The sequence below is a fragment of the Pezoporus flaviventris genome, unplaced genomic scaffold (assembly GCF_033815535.1).
Source record: "Pezoporus flaviventris isolate CSIRO_AGI_PZ_B2104156 unplaced genomic scaffold, CSIRO_AGI_Pfla_v1 ptg000001l, whole genome shotgun sequence".
NCBI classification, from domain to species: Eukaryota; Metazoa; Chordata; class Aves; order Psittaciformes; family Psittacidae; genus Pezoporus; species Pezoporus flaviventris.
In genome coordinates, this window is record NW_026892549.1 from 33088103 (window position 1) to 33111939 (window position 23837).

A 23837-nucleotide genomic window follows, 5' to 3' on the forward strand; every position below is an offset into this window, starting at 1 on the left:
GAAAGTTGGGGCTGTTCAGCCTGGAGAAGAGAAGGCTGCATGGAGACCTCATAGCAGCCTTCCAGTATCTGAAGGGGGTCTGCAAGGATGCCAGAGAGTGACTCTTCATCAGGAACTGTAGCAATAGGAAGAGGTGACATGGGTTTAAACAGGGGAAGTTCAGGTCAGATAAAAGAAGCTCTTTACTGTGAGCATGGTGAGGCACTTTAACAGGTTGCCCAAAGAAGTGGTAAATGCTATATCCCTGGTGGTATTCTAGGCCAGGTTGGACAGAGCCTTGGGTGACATGGTCTACGGTGAGGTGTCCCTGCCCATGGCAGGGGGATTGGAACTAGACGATCTTAAGGTCCTTTCCAACCCTAACCACTTTATGATTCTGTGAATACAGAGAGCATATTACATGCATGCATACGTAGCACCTCTCAACCTCAAAGATTTTAAATTACTAGTATAATCAGCAATTGATTTGGAACAAATTTCGGGGACGTATCAACGCAACAGTAACTCCATATAACATCTTAACCTCTACATGGACATGTATCCTATTTCCCCGCTCCCTCAACATTTAATTACTGAACAAGTGAAGACTTGGCTGAAAATCTGAAAAGCCTCATCATATGTCCAGCCATATCTGCATGGCCAAAACACCTTCATGTAGTTATTTTAAAGCACAGAGATGCCTAGCATATGTATGGATTCTCTACCCATAATTCGTGCAGGTGCAACTACAGCCAGAGGGAGAAACTGCTTAGAGATTCCCCTCTTGTACTAATATATTTGCTTCCAACATAGTACTTCTAACCTATGGAAAACATTCCCTGGGTTGATGCAAAATGAAAAGCAAGTTTGAACTTCACAAATCAAAATTATTAGAAATTGCTATTGCACCTTTATTTATTTAAAAGTACTTTCTGAGGAAGGAACCAGTTAAAATTCAGTGTTATCACAATAATTCTATCTAGATTTCAAATCCTGTAACACCAACCAAAATAGTTATATGGATTTCAAAACTAAGTTCTTTAATGTCAAGACCGTTTTATGAATCAGACGCTGTTTGCCTAATGGGATTGAACACTAAGCTAACTTAGAAACTGGTACCTTCTAAAATTTCTGCAGACTAGCTCTAGGTTCTGTCTCTGACATACACAAGAAAAAAATCCTGAACAACCTCTAGAACTTCACAGAAGTAGTATTCATGATTCACCTTTCTGTTTGTTATAGGGAAAAAATGAACGACAGAGTAAGATTTAACTCCCTGGTGAAACAATGTAGCTTCTTTAGGAGGTAGGTTGACAAAGAACGATTTTAAATGTTAGTCTGTCAGGAAAATACTGCGTCTACGCAGGATGGACAATTATAATTACATGGTTACAAGTATATTCCTCCTTGCGACATTTGTTTTACATGGATCTCCCACTCAATGCATTTCTAGCTACTGTATCAGCCACAGAAAGTAAACAAGTGACCACTAGAACTCTTTCAAGTTTTCTTTGTGTTCTGTAGAACATATCCGCACTTTACATTTTTATTTTACCAAACTGCATTTTGTATTTTAGCTTCTCATAGGAACTTTTTCTGCCTGAATTTTGTTTCCTGTATCTCTGAAATAAATGGTATTTAAAAGTCTTGAAAACTATTTTAGTTAGTTCACCCAGATCTGAACAGCTATCTTCCTTAAACATGCAGGCTGCAGGAAAAAAAGCACATAGGGGTTGGCAGACATTAACAGTATTCCAATCCCTTTCTCCTTTGTATCATCACTTGATGTTCCAATTCCACTCATTTGTGGGACCACTGAATCAAGCTATTATACTTCTTTATTGCAAACAAACAGATTTTTCAACACACACACAAAAAAATAATTTAGCTCACAGCTTCTCTTTCACTTTTTTATCAAGCTCAACTTGGAAAAGAGATTACTTTTTATAATGACAGACTGTAACAAAAGTGAAAGAAAAGAAAACAGAGTGATGATTAACACTTAGGACAGGGACTCCTTCAGATATCTTCCACATTTCTACTGTCATTGTTATCTAGCATCAGATTACAGGGCAGATGCAAACTTTACATCCATAATTAGTAGTTGAGTGGATGTCTACATATCTTCTTTTTACCTTACTGTAATTTCACCTGGTATTTCTTTTTCTTGACATATCATGTACTTTATATTAGTAATGGTTGGCATTAGACAGCACCAAATTGCTTCTGAATGATATAATAGCTTATATTTAATCTATTTATTACAAAGTTGCTCTCTTTTTTCCCCCCTCATGAAATTTATCATTCACTGCATTTAAGAAGAAGGAGACAATCTGTCAACTGGGTGGGCTTGGGAGGGTCTGCGGGGTGCATCTGGTTGATCTGGGGGGCAGGATTGCCAATCTTTTTGCTTTAAGATAGATTCTGGCTCTTCCACCATGGCCCAAGGGATTATTTCCATTGAGCCTGTTCCTTTTATTTAATGGAATAAAATGACTGTCAAGACAGGCTACTCCCACTCACAGTTCAGCAAAAATACCATCAGGGAGTTGCCTCCCTCCTTTGAGGAAGAGGTAGAGATAGGATAGATGCAGTTTTTCTAAGCCTATTTCTGACTAAATACAGTGATAAAGCTACTAGAGGTGCCACTAATGCAGAACCTGGTGGTGAGGCTGCAAAGCTATTGTGGGGAAATTAAGCACCTTGGCATTTTGGTTTGGTTGTGATTTTGATACGCATATATCCTAACTTCACTCAGACAAGACACGAACCTTAATTTAGATCTCTATTAATTGTGGGAAGCTGTGTCTACTACTACAAATGGTTTTGAAAGAGTCAACTCAGGCCATGTGCTCTTTCCACCTCTCTGTATGTGACCCGACACTGAGAAGAAGTATAACAAAAGAAATTCAGGGATTGAAGTCTGTCTTGGTCTTTAAGTAGACATCACAAGTGTAGCTTGCATCCCCCTCTGTATAGCTTTCCTGTGAAAGGATTCTTATTCACTAGCCTTACATTTTTTCAGCCTACTGTGCTAAATATCATCATTACATTTGGTAGGCATTCTAACAGAACAGCAATACAAATCTGTTTCACTTGAGAAGCAAAGCCTGAGGTTCTTTAGGTTTTATAACACAGTGCTTAGTACAAATTCACAGAATTTTTCCAGTGCTTCACTGTGTGATTTTAGGAGTCTATTTTCCCCAGTGGCACACAAGTACTAAAATTGCACTGCATTGCATTTTGCTCTCAGTAGGTGGGAAAGTGCGTAGTCAATGGGTTATTTTCCGTTCTTTATTTCAGTTTTATGCAGCCACAGGTGGGGGGTCTTTCAGGTGGTTGCCTACGTTTACTAGGCACTTTAGAGTCATAGACAAGCTTTCTTAAAAGGATCTTGCAAAACATACCAATGTTGTCAATCATGCAGTAAAAGAATTTCATCCTGTGTAAATAGGAATAACTTTCAAAATCTCTCGAACTGTAAAAGGCATCACAATGAATGTCAGCAGAAAAGGGATCAGCCATCCTCTGTTTGGTAAGGGACATAAAGCAATTTCACTTGTTTATTGTTTACTTGTCTCCTCCCCTTCTCCCCAGATGTGATCTCTCTGTTTAAAGGCATACAAAGCTAATGGAGGATGTCATGGTACTTCCTATCATTTCCTTTTCTAGCACTGAGGCTACTGACAGACCACAAAAATATCTTAAAACAGGAAAAAAGGGGAAGTTGTCAACCTATTTAATATTTGTTTTCAGGCCTCTGAAAGGAACTTTGATCAGCAAACATCATTAGATCATGAATACAGATGTTCATATCCTATAAGACGTTGACAGCTTTCTCTTCATGCATAAGAGAATGGAACGAAATTGCACAAAGATACCCCTTTCTTTCCCAAAGGCAAAACTAAAGAGAGGAACCTTCACCCACTCCTAATACAGCACACACACTGAACAAAGCAATGCAAAATACATCACATTTTTTTGACCATTCACAGTTTGCAAGAAATGTACACGTTATAGCAAGACGTGAACACTATAAAAAACCAACACATAAGGATATAAAATAGCTTAATCGCTGTTACGCAGACGGCTTCCCTTCTGACTGTGCAAGAAATATCTCCCCCTCCCCAGCTTTAAAGTAGGCTTTTACATATATTCACTATGTGGGAACTGGTGCTTTTGTTTCTTATGACACACGTCCTCTTCTCTTAGCTCGGTAACACTAACCACAGGACAGCAGCCAAGGTCATGTAAGCATGCTATCCTGCTAAGTAGTCTAAATCCTCAGAGAAATGCACTCTAAATGGGATGTCCAAATTATTTTAACCATAAGCAATAGGAAGAATTGTGAACATTTGGATGCAGTAATACTGTCTGCGTTATATGATTTTCTTTTTCTCAAAAGAGGGCTCAGCTGTTTAGAGACTGAGATGTACAAACTAAAAATAAGATTCTATGTCCCATATATTCAAAGGCCTATATTTGTTCACCCAAAATGGTAGCAGTTCATTAGGCCAAGTAGTTTTCATAAATAATAAACCTGGTCTGTACAATGTATTGATACACTAATATTTCAGAGGATGGCAAGCAGTTTCACCTGCAAAAGCATCAAGAATCTCCTGAATTTTTCCTAAAAAAATGCATTAAATGAAACAATGAATATTTACTTTTTCATTATATACTCTAATTTTAATGACAAAACACTGCCTTTCACCTTTCCAACATTTGAAATAGACTCAGCATGGGGCAGGTATTTACTCCCTCTGGAATGAAAACATGTTTTCATGTGACAGAATATTCTAATAGAACAGGTACCATAATGATTTATTTTTTTTTTTAACCAACAGCATAAAGCTTTATCCAGTCCGTGTACTATAGAACAATATAGGCTGTATGGAATATAGCAGCACATGTCTATAAGTTATTAAAACCAGAAAATTCCCATTTAAACAAGGGTTACAATCTGTGCACTAAACAGTCATTAATGGTTATGAATCAGAATAAAGGGGGAGGCCTTGTAGCAGGTGTGCATATCTATGAATTTCAATATATTGTAAAACTGTCTGTAGCCAACAGCTTCATCACTTGGCCTTTCTGAGCTTGGAGACAGGCAATTTTTCATGATTTTACTATTCTGGCCAAACAAAAACTTTTTAATTAAATATACCACATGATTCCAGATGTTTGTTTATTTGTTCCAATGAGGCTATAAAAAATGCCTGAATGATAAAATTGGAGGACTCCTGCAAAAACAGGCTAGGCTGGAGTGCTAACTAAACATGAGAATCTCTCAGGAGACTGCATTTGCACAGTACTGTGTATGCTTTGAACCCAGTTTCTCTGGAACTGCTGTAATATGTCCATGACTGGACTTCTTTCTTGTTAAAGATTATAAGGCCAAATAGCAAATTTAATAGACTTTTTTTTTTATTTTATTGCCAGTTGCAGGCTCATTGCATCATTAGTTCTCCTACATATCTAAAGAAGATTTTAGATGGGTTTATGGTTTTGGATCCCAAGTTTCCACTTATAGAAGCCAACGTTTTCTATGTTTTTCTGCCACTTTACAGTTATGCTGCTTGGAGCTTGAGCATTCTCATGGTTTCTTATTGCCAGCATGACAAAATGAGCTATGTTGTGAAACATCAGACACTTTCTAGTCTACTCAAAAATATGAAGTTATAGTTTTTTCCTCATTAATCATATTCCCGCTGATGTGACACTCGTATGGGTGACTGGGGGCCAAGCTGCTAGGTTAGTTTTGGCAAATATGGGGAAAAGTTTCAATGAAAACCTCAGAAATTATGGGTATAGCAACAAAATATGGAGAACAGTCAGGTCTTCATCAGTCAGACTGGGGGATGTGCACTGTGGAAAAATGAAAGTCTCGATAATATTCAGAAAAGAAAAAAAGTTGACAATTTTTAAAGGCTGCCTGTGCCTTGAATTCCTAATTCCCGTTAGATGCAGAAATGGGAATTGTTTGCCCAGCTCCTTAGATATTTAATAAAAAATTAATCTAAATTAGATTAACTAATTAATTACTCTCTTTTTGTCTTTTAAGGTCTTGCTGCAGAGAAACATACTTTATTCCCACAGAGACTTAGCACTCCAGGAAGTGATTCCCTATAGCTTACTTCTGGTCAGCTTGGTCACATCCCTTGGGTTCACTTTCAAACCACAGAATGCAGCAAAGGCTCATAAACTAAAATATGCTGCCATTTAAAACCAAATCTTACCTTTTCTGACCATCAAGAAAGACTTTGCACAAAACTGCAAGCCATTGTCTATATCATCCCTTACTCATTCACCCCACCCCAGTTTCACATGATGATTTGCTCTCATCATTGCGATACACTAACTAACAGTACATTTTTTATGTTGAAGTTTTGATAATCTACAGTATCCCAATACAAATCCAACATTCCTTGTATACACAGACAAGATATTCTTGACCCTGTAACTGACAAGAACATGAATCCAATGACCTAGAAAATGTATCTCTTGAACCACATTAGTCAAGGTCACACTCAAATCAAACCAGAATTTATTCCACATATGGGAAAGTCTTTGTGCTTTATGGAGAAACATACAGGAGCTGACAGAGGCTATGACTACTGAGCAATTGAGGTAAACTGGTCCAGAGAAGACCACAGCTCTTGGTGATGGTTCTATTCCAGGAAACAACCAGATTAGGGTTTAGGAGAGAGATGCTACCCAATAACCTCCTTAATCTTTTATTACTGCTCAGTAACGAAACCATTCCATGTCTGAGAGCTGACTGAGTCATGCAAATGTGTACTAGACATCTTGAGTCCTTCAAAATGCAAAATTTCTGACTGTGTTTCAATTCACTGAAGCAGGATAGATGTCTAACGCATTTTCAGATTCAAGGCAAATACCACTACTGGTGGCCTTCTGTTATCATATGGAAGCATTTCATGGCAGTAAGCCTTTCTCAGAAAACACACTTTCTAGCATTTCTCCCCACATATGCTGTTCAGCCATCTCTCCACTCTCCCCAAAAAGGAACCATATCGGCAAAACTGAGGAGGCCATAAACTAGAGTGCTGCTTGAAGGGAAAACTCACAGTTAAAGGTATGAAATCAGCTGCACCACTGAAGAGATATGGGACAGTACTGCTCATTTGATCTCCAAGTGTGAGTCTGGCAGGTCTACAGGCACAACCAGGGGCTATGAGAAAAGCTTGCTTTTCTCTTAGATGCACCAGAAACAGGTCATAACAGAGTTCTTTAAACGTCCAACATGATGTTCTCACACCTCCAGTATGCAAGGACTCTAATCCACCACTGACAGAGTTTCTCTTTGCAATTCCTTTAACTAAGGGAAACTTAGACAAAATCTTTTCTTAACCAAGTTTGCTCTCATGCTGGCACTCATCTTTACCATCACTTCCCTTTCTATGTTTCTCCTATGTCTCTTGTGCTTCCATTAACATCCATTTCCCAAAGTGAAAAACTCAGCAAGGCACTAGATCTCAATTTTTCATTTCATACAGGCAAGCCAAATGAGATTTTTTTCCTTTTTTTTTTTTTTTCCCCCTTCACAACAGACTACTTATTTTAGTCTTCTCACAAAGTGCCAAAAGAAGAGGATTTCCACCCACTCCCCTCAAGGCTAAGTGATGAGCATAGCACAACTCAATGTTGGGACATATTTTCTGGCATTAATAGAAAATGTCACAGCTTATTTTTGAGTGTTCCTGCCCCTGGAAAATATGATCTTGACTGTTCCATGCTACTGAGAACATTATTTGCTCATTTTTTTTAGGTTATTCATCTCATGGTCAGAAGATCCTGGCCTAAGACCTATGCAATCCATTATTCAACATAACATTATGCAGCTTAAAATCTATTTTCAAAGGACACCTCATGTAAACTAACAAAGAAAATTTCTCACTATTCACAGCATCTCTGCCTGACACAAAACTTCCATATACTGTCTGAAGTTCTCTTATTCATTCTATTCTGAGTTACTAGACAAGTTAAAGCAAATACTTCTTATATACATATATAGACACATTTTATTAAAAAAATATTTTAAGATGCCTAAGATTAAATGAATGATAAAGTACTACCCACAGGTTTTTTACTATTATTTTCTTTTTGGACAGCATACAATGAGCTGCTTTATGCAGATATACAGAAAAATCAATTGATAAGCATAAAGTGCAGCTCACATTAAAAAAAAAACAACCTGGTTATGATAAGTTGCTACATAAATTGCTTTGCAGCTTTCCCAGCAGCTAATTTCAAACTCTAAAGAAGCCTCTGGCTCACAAACACAATGCGTACCTAACAATTGTTAAAATAAAACAATAAAATAAAATAAAATGTTGAAATAAACCAATAAAAACAGAGAAGACTGCAATGATAATATAAACATGGTACTTACTATTCTGGAAGTAAGGTTTTACGCAAACCTCTTTTTATGTTGCTGATTTAAGGACAATATGACTTTTCAGAATGCATATGGAATAAGTTGAAAGCCTTCAAAAATAAGAACTTTGTGTATTAAGATTTCTTATTAAGAAGTGCATGTCAACTTTATAATTTTACTTCAGGAAGTAAAAAACTCTAGACCAAATTCTTGAAAAAACAATAGACATTAATAGTTCCAGATGAACCTGAGAATATTTATTTCTAAAGTATGAGCAGACTGAGCAAACTGGCACAGAACAGGTAAATCCCCAGAGAATACTTTGGCACTTTCACACATCATATCAATCATATTACTCCCTCTGGCTCTCCAAACTTCTACCTTTCTCCTACAACACCAAATCTTGCAAATAGTAGGTCATCTTCTACATCTATTGGATTGTCAATTCCAGCACAACTAGATGGCTAAACACCTGTCATGCAGCATAAATTACACTTCTGTCTTGCCCTAGTGCATATCTCAACTCCTACAATGCTAGTAGCTAGTTATGTACGGTACACCCTAAAAATGAAACAGAATGCATTCTTTATACTCATACCAGCCATTACTGAAAATTTAATATGCCGAACAACAAGGAAAAAATGAGAGAGATAAAATTTAGGTGTCTCTCTAAGAGATTATATGCCTGCATGCTTTTGCTTGCTTAGCAATGCAAAAGTTTGGAAAGATCTTAATTCCAAATTATATCTTCAACACAGTCCTGTTAAACAGAAACAGAGCAGAAGGAACCCCTCATTTCCTTTGATCAAAAATGCTTTATAAAATTACCTTCAGAGGGTTAATAGGAAGCTTAAAAATATTCTGTTCTTGGATTTCTAGGCATTACTTCTGAATGCAGTTTTGACTTTCAAACTCAGATTAGACCGTTATAAAGAATAAGAAAATGTGCCTGTCAGTTGACTGAAACATAATACTAGAATAAATAACTTTTCATTTAGGCACTCATCATTCAAATATGAAATGAGAAAATGTAACCTCTATACATACCAGAACACTTAGATAATTAACCGAATAGGCACCAAAACTGGACAGTGTATTTGTTCAGGAAGTTCTTACAAGCCAGAATAGATTGGAACTATTAAACCTTGGCATAAATCCAAGCTAAGGCTCTAAAAACTACTTACATAAATACAGGCTTAGTTTTTAATGGAAACTACTTCTTCTTCCTTTTACCAGTAAGCCATGGGGCAGACTTACCATTGGTTGTTCCAGGAAACAAGAGCACAAGAAAAGGAATCATTTGTAAAATGTTACTGGAAACCAAATGACTTTGGCAAATGACTAGATTTTCAAGCAAACCAGGTAATCGGCAATGTTACAAAATATCTGTTTATAGAAAAGGCATCCAGAACTTTTTTTTTTATGGGAAAAACAGATTTTCATGATAGTCATGAGAAGTAATATTACTAAATAGAGATAGAGTGATAAATTACTATTTTCGACACCAAATGGAAAGCGCTGTTCTTTTCAGAAGGCAATTTGAATTTGAATGCTTAGACATAGAAAGGAACTTCCTTACCAAAGATGCCATTATAAAAAAAGGAACATACACCCTGAGGGGGAAGGAGGGTGGAAGCCTTTTTCCACACATGAACCAAATTTTCCTTATAATTACATTATTACTATTTAAAAATTTCTTTTCCTATCAATTTCAACTATGTTAAGAATTGAAAGCTCTATTTAAAGATTTCATATGTACTCAGTTAATAAATTGTCTATAAGGAACAGGAGGGTACCTGTGCCATACACAAAAACCACTTAAAAATACACTACATTTCATCACTTTTGTGTATTGGGAGCATGGACATTTCCATTTTAAATCAACAATAAGTAATTGATATTTTATTTCTTAAAGATAAATGCCAGCAGAAAGAATGGTGGGGCCATTTTATTTTGTTTCTCCAGAAAATTTAAAAACTAGAACAATACAAGCAATGGAATTCAAAAATAAATGTAGCACCTTGTATGACAAAAAGATTTGTCTTTTAACAAAATTGTTTTATCTGGGTAAGAGAATTGTATAGGTTTCACACAAGTAAATCACTGGTGCCTAAAACCATATGAAATTAAATACCAAATGCTAGTTTAACAAAGACCAAGAAGAGACCCTTAGGAATTTGAGATCATTGTTTTGGAATCAAAACAGAAGTAAAGCTAGCTACAAAATTACCACTTTGGAAGGCTTGCCTAATGGGACAGCAATTAGATATCAAAGAATCACATCATATTACTGTCAGGTTCCCCAAATGTGCAAAGAAAGCCAATACGTTTTCTGCTAAAAAACATGAACAGTGGGACTGCGTAAAGGTTCAGCTTAGAAAAGTGGGTCTAAGCAAAGTAATTTAATGGGGAAAAAAAAACAAAAACCAACCCAACAAACAAAAAAAAAACCCAAAAACACAAGCAAAAATACAAACCAAAAAACCAACCTAAAACCAGTTTCCCCAAATTTCTAGAAATTTTCTAAAGTTTAAAAACCTTCATCCAATATTTATTTCTTTCTTCATGTATTTATTGCTTTTCTTCACATGTCTCAAGCATTATAACACTTGATATAATATTTGCACTTATTCCATACATTCCACACTGTTGCCACACCGCCATATGCTGTTTCTATTGGTTCTGTAAGTGCAAGAGATATTTTTGCAATTCCTGAATACTGTCTGTGCAAAAAATACAGAATCAACCCCAAAAGACTAGATCCTGTCTGGAAATAATACACTGTATTCTTGAACATGAAAGCTCTAAGATGCATAGTGCAATGCATACAGAATCACATGGTTTTGCTCTCCCTGCAAAATTCATAGTTAAACAGTGTGAGAAATTGTCCAAGTAAAACTACCATTCAAACACATATAGCTTGCTCAACCTCTCCCACATAATCTCTCCCAAATCAATTTATAGTTGCACCAAACCACTTGCCAGACTTTCAGATTCTGGTAAACAAGTTTCTCCAGGGACAAATAAGAGCACTCATAAACTTACAGCATTCTTTCCAGTTTGCATTGAAAACTGCCAATATTTACATATGCAACAGCTGATTCAATCATATTTTACAACACTGAAAGCATTCAGTGAAGAAAAAAGATAGAAAATATTCAGAACTTCAATAAAATAGCATGTTTAAGTATTTCATTCTTTTCTTGGAGATTTGTCTATTGACTCCAATTAATCTTTTATGGGCTTGTGAACACAGAGATTTTGCTTTGTATAAAAGAAGTTGACTGAGGTAATGGGCCCTGCCAGCAGGTCAGTCCAAACTTTTCTGACAAGGCCTGGAATTCTGGAAAACCGTCTTAATTATCTTGTGCATATATTCTACAAATACAGATAAAAACTTAGTGGATCCAATAACAATGTATCTTTTAGGACCAGTTTTACCCTTTTTTTTGGATGACACTTCCTCATTTACTTTATTTATAACTGTGCTTAATCATCTAGGAAATTTTCAGCATGTTTAGCATGCACAGCAGAATATTTCTGGTAAAAGACAGAAGTAATAGAGAATTATGTGAACAGCTAAGGGTAGAAAGTCTGGGGAATATAATTTTCCCTTTTCATAGTAAGCTAGCAGGCATTCCCAAACCCTAGTGAAAACCATGATACTTAGAAACTGGTAAGCTCCCACTCTAAATGGGCACCCATATGGACATGTCTGCAATGCCCACTAAAGACACATAATTGCTTTAGTCCAAGAGAAGTCAATCGACAATGGGCACGCACCTTTTGATGCTTAATGTTACTGGCATTTCTTTCACAAAGTTAGATCCCAAAATCAGCCCCACTTTTAATTCACCATCATCTAAATAAACAAATTGGGGGATACCTGGCTTTTAATGTATTTTTTTAGAATTTAGGCACTGACAACATTCTTTCATTCTACTTATTATGTATAAGCTTATCTGAAAATCAAAGCCACAACACACATCTTGGAAATTAGGGGGCAGTGGGGCGCAATTATTTTAAAATCCAGGATTTCGGATTAGTCCTTTATCTTCAAAAAGTTCCAGTTACTACACGAGCTCAGTGTCAGAACACAAAGCACTATAGCACTTTCAGGATATCCTATTTCCAGTACACCATATCAATTTACACCAAGACCAGGATATAGCTTCACACCCATCTTTAGCCCTAGCACAATGACAGTGAAATAGGCTACAACAAATTAAAGTCTAATCAGTTGCTTTCCTCATCCTTCCCACTTGAATCACAGGTCTTTGCTTGGCTGCATTGCCTGCCAGATTCTTTCAGAAGGTTTCAAGTAATAAGGCATTCTACTAATACCGCCTCAATCTTCTTCAGTGCTCTAAAATTTCAGCACACACTAAAACTAAGCTACCATCAATTCCTAAATGTAAGGCTGACTTTGATTACAGTATCCTATACAAAATGTGCCACTACACAAACGGTTTCCATGATGGAATCATGGAATCAATGTGCAATGTGAGAAATAAATATCAACATTACTTTCACTGTAAACTGAAAAATGCTGCCAGCTTTATGAATTTCTCGTTTTTAGAATACAGATGAAAGAGCTTGGAATGCTCCCTTCCTGATTCAGTTTTTCACCCATTCCCTGAACCTTTTGCCCCGTAGGTATGCAGAAAGAATTTGAGAATTTGCCCAAGGTGCTTTTTAAGTTCAAGGATTGGTTAAAAATTAAATACTGATCTGCCTTTAATGTTGAAAACCAAAAAAAATATCCTTTTTTACTGTAACAAAAATGTGTTAACACTTCAAAATTATAGACCTACATTGTTGAACTACCAAAAACCTCTCTCTTTACAAATATTAGAAAGTTTACAAATTCTCTCAGAATTACTATTGCTGTATGTAATCATCTACTTAGCAACATTTAAGTACTCTAAGCTCTTTACATTTTTTTCTCACACACACAAAAATATCATTGAATGTTATTATCCATAGGTTTATTTGCTTTCCCAGTAGACTACCTTTAAATCGTATTTAACATGAGTTAAAATCTGTAATCTTGACAGGTACAGTTTTCTCATCTAGCGCTTGAAAGGCACAGTGTTTACTGCAAGGTGTCAAATGCAGCACTCACTAATACAGAGAACACCTTACAGCAAAGCTTACTACATTGCAGCAGTTCTCTCCAATACAAAGTTTAGCTCATACCTCTGTGATTGGTGAGATCTCTAGATCCTGAAGGCAGAGGTGTATAGTGCATCTCTGGAGAGGTAGAAGCAACATCATTGGAGGCCTGTGTGATAAAACAAACATTATCAGTCTCTGAGAGAAAGTCAGTGATTATGCAAAGAGGATGCACCTGTGCTATTATGTGGTTACAGGTGCTCAGAGTTACCAGCCACTGAGGATTAATTGGGTTTTGTTAAGGCTGCCCAGTCCTTCAAGATAGCTGCACTCACAAGAGTTTACATAATGATATTAGGTATCATTACCAAATGAGTACACACAACTCACAGCTTCAGAAAATTACCATTTTTATCAGAAAATCTTTGGGCAATGTTAAAAATGTTCTTCTTGGTGAAACAATTTAATATTTTGCTGAAGGAAGTTATGAGTGAGTCCACATATAAGGAGACAGAAAATAGAATGCTGGGATAAGGTACCATACTTTTTAAGCAAAAAAAAAAAACAACCCACAAAACAAAACCAGATTCTGCCATTCAACTGTTCTGTGAGCTAAATGAAGGTATGTCTTAAAAAATTAAAATGCCTATAATGCAAAAAAGCAGACAAGTATATAGAATTTTAATAATAAACACTTAAAACCCACACCAGAAGTCTAATACGTTTAAAGAGGTGAGTACCAAAAAGACTTGCGCAGAATACTTGACAGCAAAATATTAGGAGAGGAGAGCGGAAATCACAATCTTTCTCTATAATAAAAGTTTCAAGATCCTATGGTCCTGATTTAAAGATTAGACTCTGGAGCTATAGTTTGCAAGAAACTGATCATCAAGATGGATGTTTCATCTGAAGGGAAGAGCAATATAAAGTCAAGATAAGCCACATTTACCATCTTACTTTTTAGTTATAGAGCAGCAGCCTTGCATTCTTAAAAGGAGATATGAAAAAAGGGATCATGTAGGTGAATATGAATCATCATCACAGTTTTTAAAAGTCAGTTTAACTTAGGTGGATGGATACCATGATAGTGATATGTTCCGTTTCAGGTACAGAGTTTGCTTAAGTGTTTACAATCTACCCATTGCAACATGCATAAAAGATTATGCATGTTTAAGATACAAAAGATTTAATAAAAGACACAAAGGACAGCGTTCCCTAAAAGTTACATGATAATTCTAATAGAAAAGATAACGCAAATAAAGAGAAGACCTACAAAAGCTAAACTATTTCTTGAATTTCATGTTAATTTTCTGAAAGGAGTCTTCAGAAAATAATTGTTATCTACAATGCAGGTTACTCCCTACTCATACCTTGGCTTATAAACTGCAAAAGTCAATCAAAGGAATACACCTCAAACTTACTTCTTATTTTGGAATTAATCATATCCCCAAAATGTATATATTTTTTAATTGAAATTATTTTAAAACCAGGTTTACAACAGCCAGTCAAGATAAAAGTGTAAAATATAGCTGTAATGTTTTGGAGAAGAAAAAGCCTAAATAGCAATTCAAATCTTGATTGCCAAACTAAACCTGAGACCAACAATCAGAAATCCACAATAATGAAAATAAGTAACGGTAATAGAATAGAATAGACTAGAATAGAATAGAACAAATAGAATTGTTATGGACGGAAAGGCGTTTAAGATCATCTAGTTCCACCCCCCCTGCCATGGGCAGGGACACCTCACACTAAACCATCTCACCCAAGGCTCTGTCCAACCTGGCCTTGAACACCACCAGGGATGAAGCATTTGCTTCAGGATACAGTTGGCTTTCTGGGCTGTGAGCACACACTGAAGCCAGCTCACGTTCATTTTTTCATCGACCAAAACCCCCAAGTCCTTCTGCGCAGGGCTGCTCTGAATCTCTTCTCTGCCCAACCTGTAGCTGAGCCTGGGATTGCTCCGACCCAGGTGTAGGACCTTGCACTTGGCATGGTTAAACTTCATGAGGTTGGCATCAGCCCACCTCACAAGCGTGTCAAGGTCCCTCTGGATGGCATTCCTTCCCTCCAGGGTATCAACCGAACCACACAGCTTGGTGTCATCGGGAAACTTGTTGAGGGAACACTCAATCCCACTGTCCGTGACACTAACAAAGATGTTGAATAAGACCGGTCCCAACACTGATCCCTGAGTGACACCTCTCATTACTGGTCTCCAGCTAGACACTGATCCATTGACCACAACTCTTTGTGTGCGGCCATGCAGCCAGTTCTTTATCCACCGAGTGGTCCACCTATCAAAGTGATGTCTCTCCAATTTAGAGACAAGGATGTCATGTGGGACAGTGTCAAACACTTTGCACAAGTCCAGGTATATCACATCAACTGTTGTAATAGTCTGTTAAAGGCTGTAATTTAAAAATCTTCTTTGTCATAGCTGTACAACTCCAGATCACAGAATCATAAAATGGTTTGGCTTGGAAGAGATCTTAAAGATTGTCTAGTTCAAACCTCCCTGCCACAGGCAGAGACACCTTTCACTAGACCAGGTTGCTCGAAGTCCCATCGTACCTGGCATTGAACACTTCCAGGGATGTGGCATCCATTACTTCTCTCGGAAACCTGTTCCAGTGTATATTAAAATGTTAATAGGTGACTGAATAGTTTACTAAGCTTTTGCTTGTATGTCAGACCATGGTTATAGATCCATTTTTGTCCCTAGCAAAAATCAGATCATAACATGAAGACGCATCATGCATCTGTCGTGGTTTAAACCCAGTCAGGTAATTCGTTCGCTCACTTCCCCCCCCTTTCTTGCCCTCCCCCTGCTCTCGGAGGGACGGAGAGGAGAATCAAAAGAATGCAACTCCCACGGGTTGAGATAAGAACAGTTTAGTAACTAAGGTATAACACAAATCACTACTGCTACCACCAATGATAATAATGATAAAGGAAATAACAAGGGAAGAGAATACAACACCTCACCACCCGCTGACCGATAACTCGCCCCCCAAGCCCGACCAAGCTCCGACCGATACCTCCTCCAACCCTGCAGTCTCCCAGCCCTTCCGGCTAACTCCCAGTTACCTCCTGGGCATGACGTGCTGTGGTATGGAATAGCTCTTTGGTCAGTTTGGGTCAGGTGTCCTGTCTCTGCTTCCTCCCAGCTTCCCCTCCTCCCTGGCAGAGCATGAGGCTCACGAAGTCCTTGGCCAAACCAAAACATCTCTATCAGCTCTGTTCCCGAGCCGAAAGTCAAAACACTGCACTGCACCAGCTACCAAGGAGGAGAAACATGACTGCTACTGCTGAACCCAGGACATTATCCACCCCTTATTCCATACCATTCACGTCATGCTCAGTTCCCACATTTTCAAAATACCATCACTCTTATCTTAGTGCATGGACCAGTCCCTATAATGCTGCCGAGTCCATCTGGTCCATGATGGCAGGCTCCATCTCTTGTAACAGTCTTCCAGAGCAGGAGAGACTGTGTGCAGTGTTCACACTCGTGAATAACTAGGGCAATAGTGTCCATTGTTAAGTCCACCCCTCGATCATGAGTCCATCTCTGTGTTGCATCTCTGCTCTGATGGCCTGAAGTGCCATGGGCCCACCAGCCTTAAAATAATTCACTGTCCCCTTAAGCAGTTTCTGCAGCTTGTTGCTGGGGACTCCATACAGCTGCCTTCCATCTCCGACGCTTCCAAAGCACTGGAGGGGCCCAGTGGACTAGATACTTGCCCATACTGTCCCACACACCCTGCCACTCATGACTCTCCAGCCTTGGGGAAAATCTCTTGGTCCCCCTATATTGTTGTCTAACCCCAGACAAGACCCAAACCTGACTCTGCTTAACTTTTGAGATCAGACAAAATGGTTGTGGGTAGAACACAGCCTGTGTGTGTGCCAACATGCTGATCCCCATCACAATCAGCAGGCAGGTCCCAAGGATACCCAAAGGCCATTCAGAGCCTTCAGAACTCTCAAACGACGCTGCTGTGCTTGTCACTGGGGCTGGTGTAGCTGCTGTGCTTGCCGGCTCTCCCACCACCGGCTTCTCTTTTCCTGAGTCCAGCTCTTCCTCCTCTGCCTTGCTGGGAAACGCTGCGTGGTCTCCTGCATCCTCCTGGGGCTCGGCGGGTGGCTGCCGGGAAACGCTCTCGGCCGTCGCGGGGCTGGGCTCCTCCGCGGGGCTGGGCTCCTCCGCGGGGCTGGGCTCTTCCGCGGGGCTCGGCTCCTCCACCGCCTTCTCCCGCTGCTCGGCAGCCGCTTCCTTCTGCTCCTCGACCGCCCCGACCTCCTCCACCGGCAGCCGTCCCCTCGCGGCCTCCGGCCCCGCTCCCGCCGCCGCTTGGTCCCCGGGACCGCTCTCCCGGGCCGGTTCGGCTGCCGCCGGCTCCCGGGGCCGCTCCCCCTCGGCTCCCCGCAGCCTCACGAAGATGGAGAGTAGGGTGAGGGCCAGGCCGGTGAAGAGCAGCCGGACGGCCAGGTACAAGTCCACGGCCACGTCCGTCCCGCCCTGCTGCTGGAGCCCGCCCGTGTTACAAGCCATTGCCATAAAGCACAGTGAGACAAGAACCTTAGCCCAGGCCCCACACTTGATAAACACTAACACAGCAAATACCGGCTCTACGTAAGTTACAACGGTCTGAAGCTGTGAGATCAAGAAGAACAACTCTGATAGCCAATAAATCAGCATTGTGACGAATGACTATTAATCCAGTCAAATCTGTCGTTATCTCAACCCTTCGTGCCCCACGTTGGGCGCCAAAAAGAACTGTCGTGGTTTAAACCCAGTCAGGTAATTCGTTCGCTCACTTCCCCCCCCTTTCTTGCCCTCCCCCTGCTCTCGGAGGGACGGAGAGGAGAATCAAAAGAATGCAACTCCCACGGGTTGAGATAAGAACAGTTTAGTAACTAAGGTATAACACAAATCACTACTGCTACCACCAATGATAATAATGATAAAGGAAATAACAAGGGAAGAGAATACAACACCTCACCACCCGCTGACCGATAACTCGCCCCCCAAGCCCGACCAAGCTCCGACCGATACCTCCTCCAACCCTGCAGTCTCCCAGCCCTTCCGGCTAACTCCCAGTTACCTCCTGGGCATGACGTGCTGTGGTATGGAATAGCTCTTTGGTCAGTTTGGGTCAGGTGTCCTGTCTCTGCTTCCTCCCAGCTTCCCCTCCTCCCTGGCAGAGCATGAGGCTCACAAAGTCCTTGGCCAAACCAAAACATCTCTATCAGCTCTGTTCCCGAGCCGAAAGTCAAAACACTGCACTGCACCAGCTACCAAGGAGGAGAAACATGACTGCTACTGCTGAACCCAGGACAGCATCAAAACAAATATCTTAACAGAGATAAGTTTGCCCAACTAGCAAGGATGCTACTTATTAGATATGAGTAAAAATCTAGAAAATCTACGTTCCCTGACTCATCAGTGATAACATGACTTTTCAGGGTACCTTCTTTCCAGAGAGATTATGCTATGGACACAACTCTCACCTTCAGGTGCAGTGAATAATAGTTTGATTTCAGTGAACTGTAAACATGTGGCTCAATCTGCTATGGTCTATGACATACTGGAAATCTTCTGTCTGATGACCAATATGAGCTGATGGAACATAACATCTCAGAGGATGAGATAGGTGCTCCTAACACCCAGTAATGTGACATCTGAAATGAATTCCATGGACAGGCAACTGTTCACAACTACCTTTTTTTCTTTGGGACAAGTTGTTCGGGCAAGACAAGAAGAAAAATGTCACTAACTATTTAACATAAGACTTCATCTCTGTAAATCACTCCAAAAGCTGGAGGAATAAGTGGTCTCATACCGTACACTCTAGATGTTATCTGCTTATTCAAGTGTACTTATTTGGGACTCTGATAACAGTGAAGGTTTCTCTTTGGTACTTTTAATCTCCATTTAGACTGTTGACAGCTTGATGATAGCTTTTCCTAAAATTACTGGAAGAGACTTTGCCTTTTCAGCAATATATCACTGAGCGAGCAAAATTCAAGAGCTTCTAAAAAGGATATTGGAGTGAAGGGGCAATTTAGCTTTATTTCCAATTTTAGGAAAAGCAAGAAGAGGAGGGTTTGTTTATTGGTGTTTTGCTGTTATTTTATGTACAGTATATAATTCCCTGTCAAATATAGAACAGCTTTCATTACCTTGAGCTAAGCATTCAGTTAGAGGAACTTTAATTCTATGGAATATCACCCATGGTTAGGAGTGTTTTGCACAAGCACTGGCTAAAGTTCTGAATCACATTTCTGAATAAGCCTGTGCACCAGCAGAACAACTATTTGTTTTCCCTACCACGTACTGATACTTGGCCCTAAATTATTTTCCAGAAGGATTTGTATAGACTGCATTACATTTAATGTTCACAGGAATATTTTGACAGTGATGGCATTGACATGTGACAGTTATGTCTTCAAGTATTGGTGACATATGCATCAGAAGTTCTTGTTGCAGTGGAAAGTAATTACAAATACACGTATCTTCAAGGAAATCTGGTTAAATGAGTGGTAGCTTCAATTTTACAGGAACACCAAATAGCTCAATAAAGAAATTCTAACAGTATTATTACAAGAAAAGCTTGTATTCTTGCAAGCATTATAGTCATTCAAGTATATATCATAGTACCGGGTATAAAATTTACAAGGCCAGTAAAGTAATAAGGTTAGGCTACCCACAGCCTAAGTTATGCACATAACCTAACATTTGCTGAATTGAAGTATCTCTGTCTTCATATTAACCTGTAAGATTTATCTGAGCTAAGAATTGTAGTACTTAACACTAAATAGATTGTAAGAGTACCAGAGTTTCAATTATCATCAAAGTTACAGATACTTTAGAAGCTGCATTAAAAAAACAAACAACAACCAAGCAAAAAAAACAAAAAAACGAACCAAACCAAAAATACCCCAAACAAACAAACCCCTTATTTCTAAGGCATAACACAAATTTTTTACACACCTATACACATTAGTAACTGCAGTAGCCATTAATGCATTATACCTGGAAAATTTTACAATACAGGAAGAACAGCAGCATATTGGCATGCTCTTACAAAGGTTCAATAGATATGCAATGTACTTATGGAAAGATGGAGTTAAGTAAAATTGTTTAAACAGACACATACATTACAAAGGAAGATTTCCTTAGCTAAATACATTTAATTCCAAAATATTTTCAGAGGATATCACAGAGAGCAATTTAAGTTTGAACAAAACATCATCCGAAAGAAAGATGGCAGATTTCCAAATGAGATGTGGTAGCAAAATCAAAAATAATGAAGAAATTATTTACTACAGAGCTCAAGACATAGACTAAGGATTCTCTTACACATGTTACATCAGAAAGATTTTAAGTGTTTGGGATTTTTCCTTTGCAACATGCTTGTAATCTAGTCTGGGAATATCTCAAATCTCCAAGATCTCACAGTTTGACTCATTCATTTTTTTTTTAAGGAACTGATGAAGAGGCAAATTTCTTGGGGACAGCATGATACTCATTCTCTAAGTCTGACCCACAATTATCAAGAATGCTTGTGTTCTGTTATACTGTTGTTTATTTTAATTCATCACAGTTCTAACACTTGTCAAAGTCATCTAGTAAGGTCACAGAGAAATAACCTTAGCACTTTAAGAGCTTGCTGCTTCTCATTTAGTGATTTATATTCAAATAAAACCAAAACCAATATTGTGACATTGCAGTGATCAGCCCAGTGGTATATATCACATTATCAGATGCAAAACTTGAATTTATTAAGAAAGTATGATTTATTTTAAAAGATTTTTTATGTATCCACAGGCAAACTGCTATTAAGAATGAAGGAAAAGATTGCATTATCCATTTTTTAAACTGACAAAAGCATTTCTCTAGAAAGGTACATGATTAACGGGACAATCTGTGGTATAGTTCCAACTTAAAGGATTTGCTTTTCAAAACCTTTTCCTTTTATGTAGAGAAACAGTAATATTTTTCCAATAAGCTTGTTCTGTCTCAAATGTACTCGGTACTCTAAAACTAATCATAATTTAACAGATACATAGCTTATTACAGTTTTAATAAAAGTCTGCACAAACATCTGCTTAAGCTAAGGAGTTATTTTGGATCTCTTGGGCATGCATATCTTCACCAGAGATACATTGGCAAGAGCCTTCAATAATTCATATATATTTTGAAACCTTCCATGAGCCAGCAATATGTGCCAGCAGTATGTATTCACAGTCCAGAAAGCCAACTGTATACTGGGCTGCATCAAAAGAAGCATAACTAGCAGATCAAAAGAGGTGATTCTGCCCCTCTGCTCTGCTCTCATGAGACCCCACTTGGAGTACTGCATTCAGGTCTGGTGTCTTCAATATAAGAAGAACATGGAGCTCTTGGAGCAAGTTCACAGGATGGCCATGAGGATAAGGCGACTAGAGGACCTTCCATACAATGACAGGCTGAGAAAATTGGAGCCGTTCAGCCTGGAGAAGACAGGACTGGGTGGAGACCCTATAATAGCCTTCCAATACCTAAAGTGGACCTACAGGGATGTTGGAGAGTGACTTTTCATTAGAACCTGTAGCGACAGGACAAGGGAAAATGGGTTTAAAATTAAACCGGAGGTACTTCAGTTAAGATATAAAGAAGGAGTTTTTTACTGTGAGGATGGTGAGGCACTGGAACATGTTGATCCAAAGTGGTAAATGCCCCATCCCTGGCAGTGTTCAAGGCCAGGTTAGATGGGGCTTTGGGCAATATGGTCTAGTGTGAGGTGACCCTACCCATTGGTAGGGGTGCTGGAACTAGATGATCTTAAGGTCCATTCCAATCCTAACCATTCTATGATACTATGATTCTATTTGTGCACCAATACATCAGCAATGAGTTGATTCAACCCCTTGAAACACTGACAGCAACAACTCAGATTTATTAACCCATGAGTATATCAGACCATCATGATTTGTTCGCATTTGCTATAAATTGTACAGAAAGTTGCCATGGAACTTCTCCTCAATATTTTTTTCCCCCCAAAATTAAGAAATAACTAACAAGAAATTAATTGTTTACTGACTAATTAATAAAAAAACATGTTTAAATGTTTGATGTGGAACACAGTCTGCCTAATAACAAAGAAAAAGAAAGATTTAAATGCATTAATTTGGGGTTGAATTTATGACATGCTTGCAGAGAATATCAAAATACTACTTTAGAGGCACTGCCTCTTCCCATAAATTTTCAGAGCATCAACCACAATGGGGCTTTGATTTCACTGTGAGATCTTTGAGAGCTCTGTGATAGCAGAAAACTTTACAGGAAGCAACAATACACCAAGACTTTAACCATTCCCTTCTAGAGGATGGTTAGGGAGGAACACCTTTATTTACAATGTATTTGCTTTTCTACAAACTCAGGACCTGTGAACCCAGTGAAAGAAAGGGATAAAGTGTGAGAGAAAGGATAATACAGAGACTAGAAAATATGCAGAAGCAGGACCTGACAGTACCACTATATATGGCAGGCTACAAAAGGCCTTGATCTCCCTAGCTGTGTACTAAGCTAGAGCAGTCAAATAAGCCCGCCTGAGTTTGCAGCTGATCTCAATACACTGTTATGTTCTGGAAAACCAACAGGTGGCATGGCATGCTTACATGGAAAGACGGCTTTCCTTGATGAAATGGGATTTCCCAATTCCCCTGCTCCACATCCAAGCATCATTAACTACAAGTTAGCAGTTGCCTTTAGTAAACCTCCAGCATAAATTGAGTCACATTAATTAAGGGGAAGAGGCAGAAACAAATACATGATGTCTATCACAACTTGTCCGATCTTTATAGGCTTATTGAAATGACCTCCTAACCTGGCATAGAAATAGTGCTTATTTTAAAATGTGGTTTTAGATGTTTGACCATGGCACTGAAAAATATAAGAACAAAGCAGATGAATATTGAATGAACGGGGGGGGGGGGAAGGAAAAGGAAACTGTGTTTCTCATATTTTGATGAATGCCACAAAGATCTGAATGACTGTCAGCAACAGCCAGTTTTAAGAAAATTAAAAATAGTAATTTAACCAGTCCTAATAAAGAAGACAAACACAATCTGATTATTCTGAACCAATATGACATTTTTATTTATTTTTATAAAAGTATCTCATTAGAAAGAATTTTCTAGGGAAATAGAGGGTCTTTTTCTCCAGTTTATTTTTCTTATTAATAATAAAGGGAATTCATGAGACACGAAAGGAACTTGAGGGCAGGTATTGGTAAGATAAGGGAATTTTTTGGCTTTATGTTTCTTTTGCCTACTAATCTAATACTCA

General features: G+C 38.7%; 1 protein-coding gene across 1 annotated transcript in view; it reads right to left on the reverse strand.

Moving 5' to 3' along the window:
- The window catches only part of LRMDA (leucine rich melanocyte differentiation associated), a 716652-nt gene that overhangs the window by 96017 nt on the left and 596798 nt on the right, over window positions 1-23837 (reverse strand). The window contains exon 7 of the mRNA XM_061450997.1: window positions 13580-13664. Within this exon, the coding sequence (XP_061306981.1) occupies window positions 13580-13664 (85 nt within the window). The remainder of the gene's footprint in view (window positions 1-13579; window positions 13665-23837) is intronic.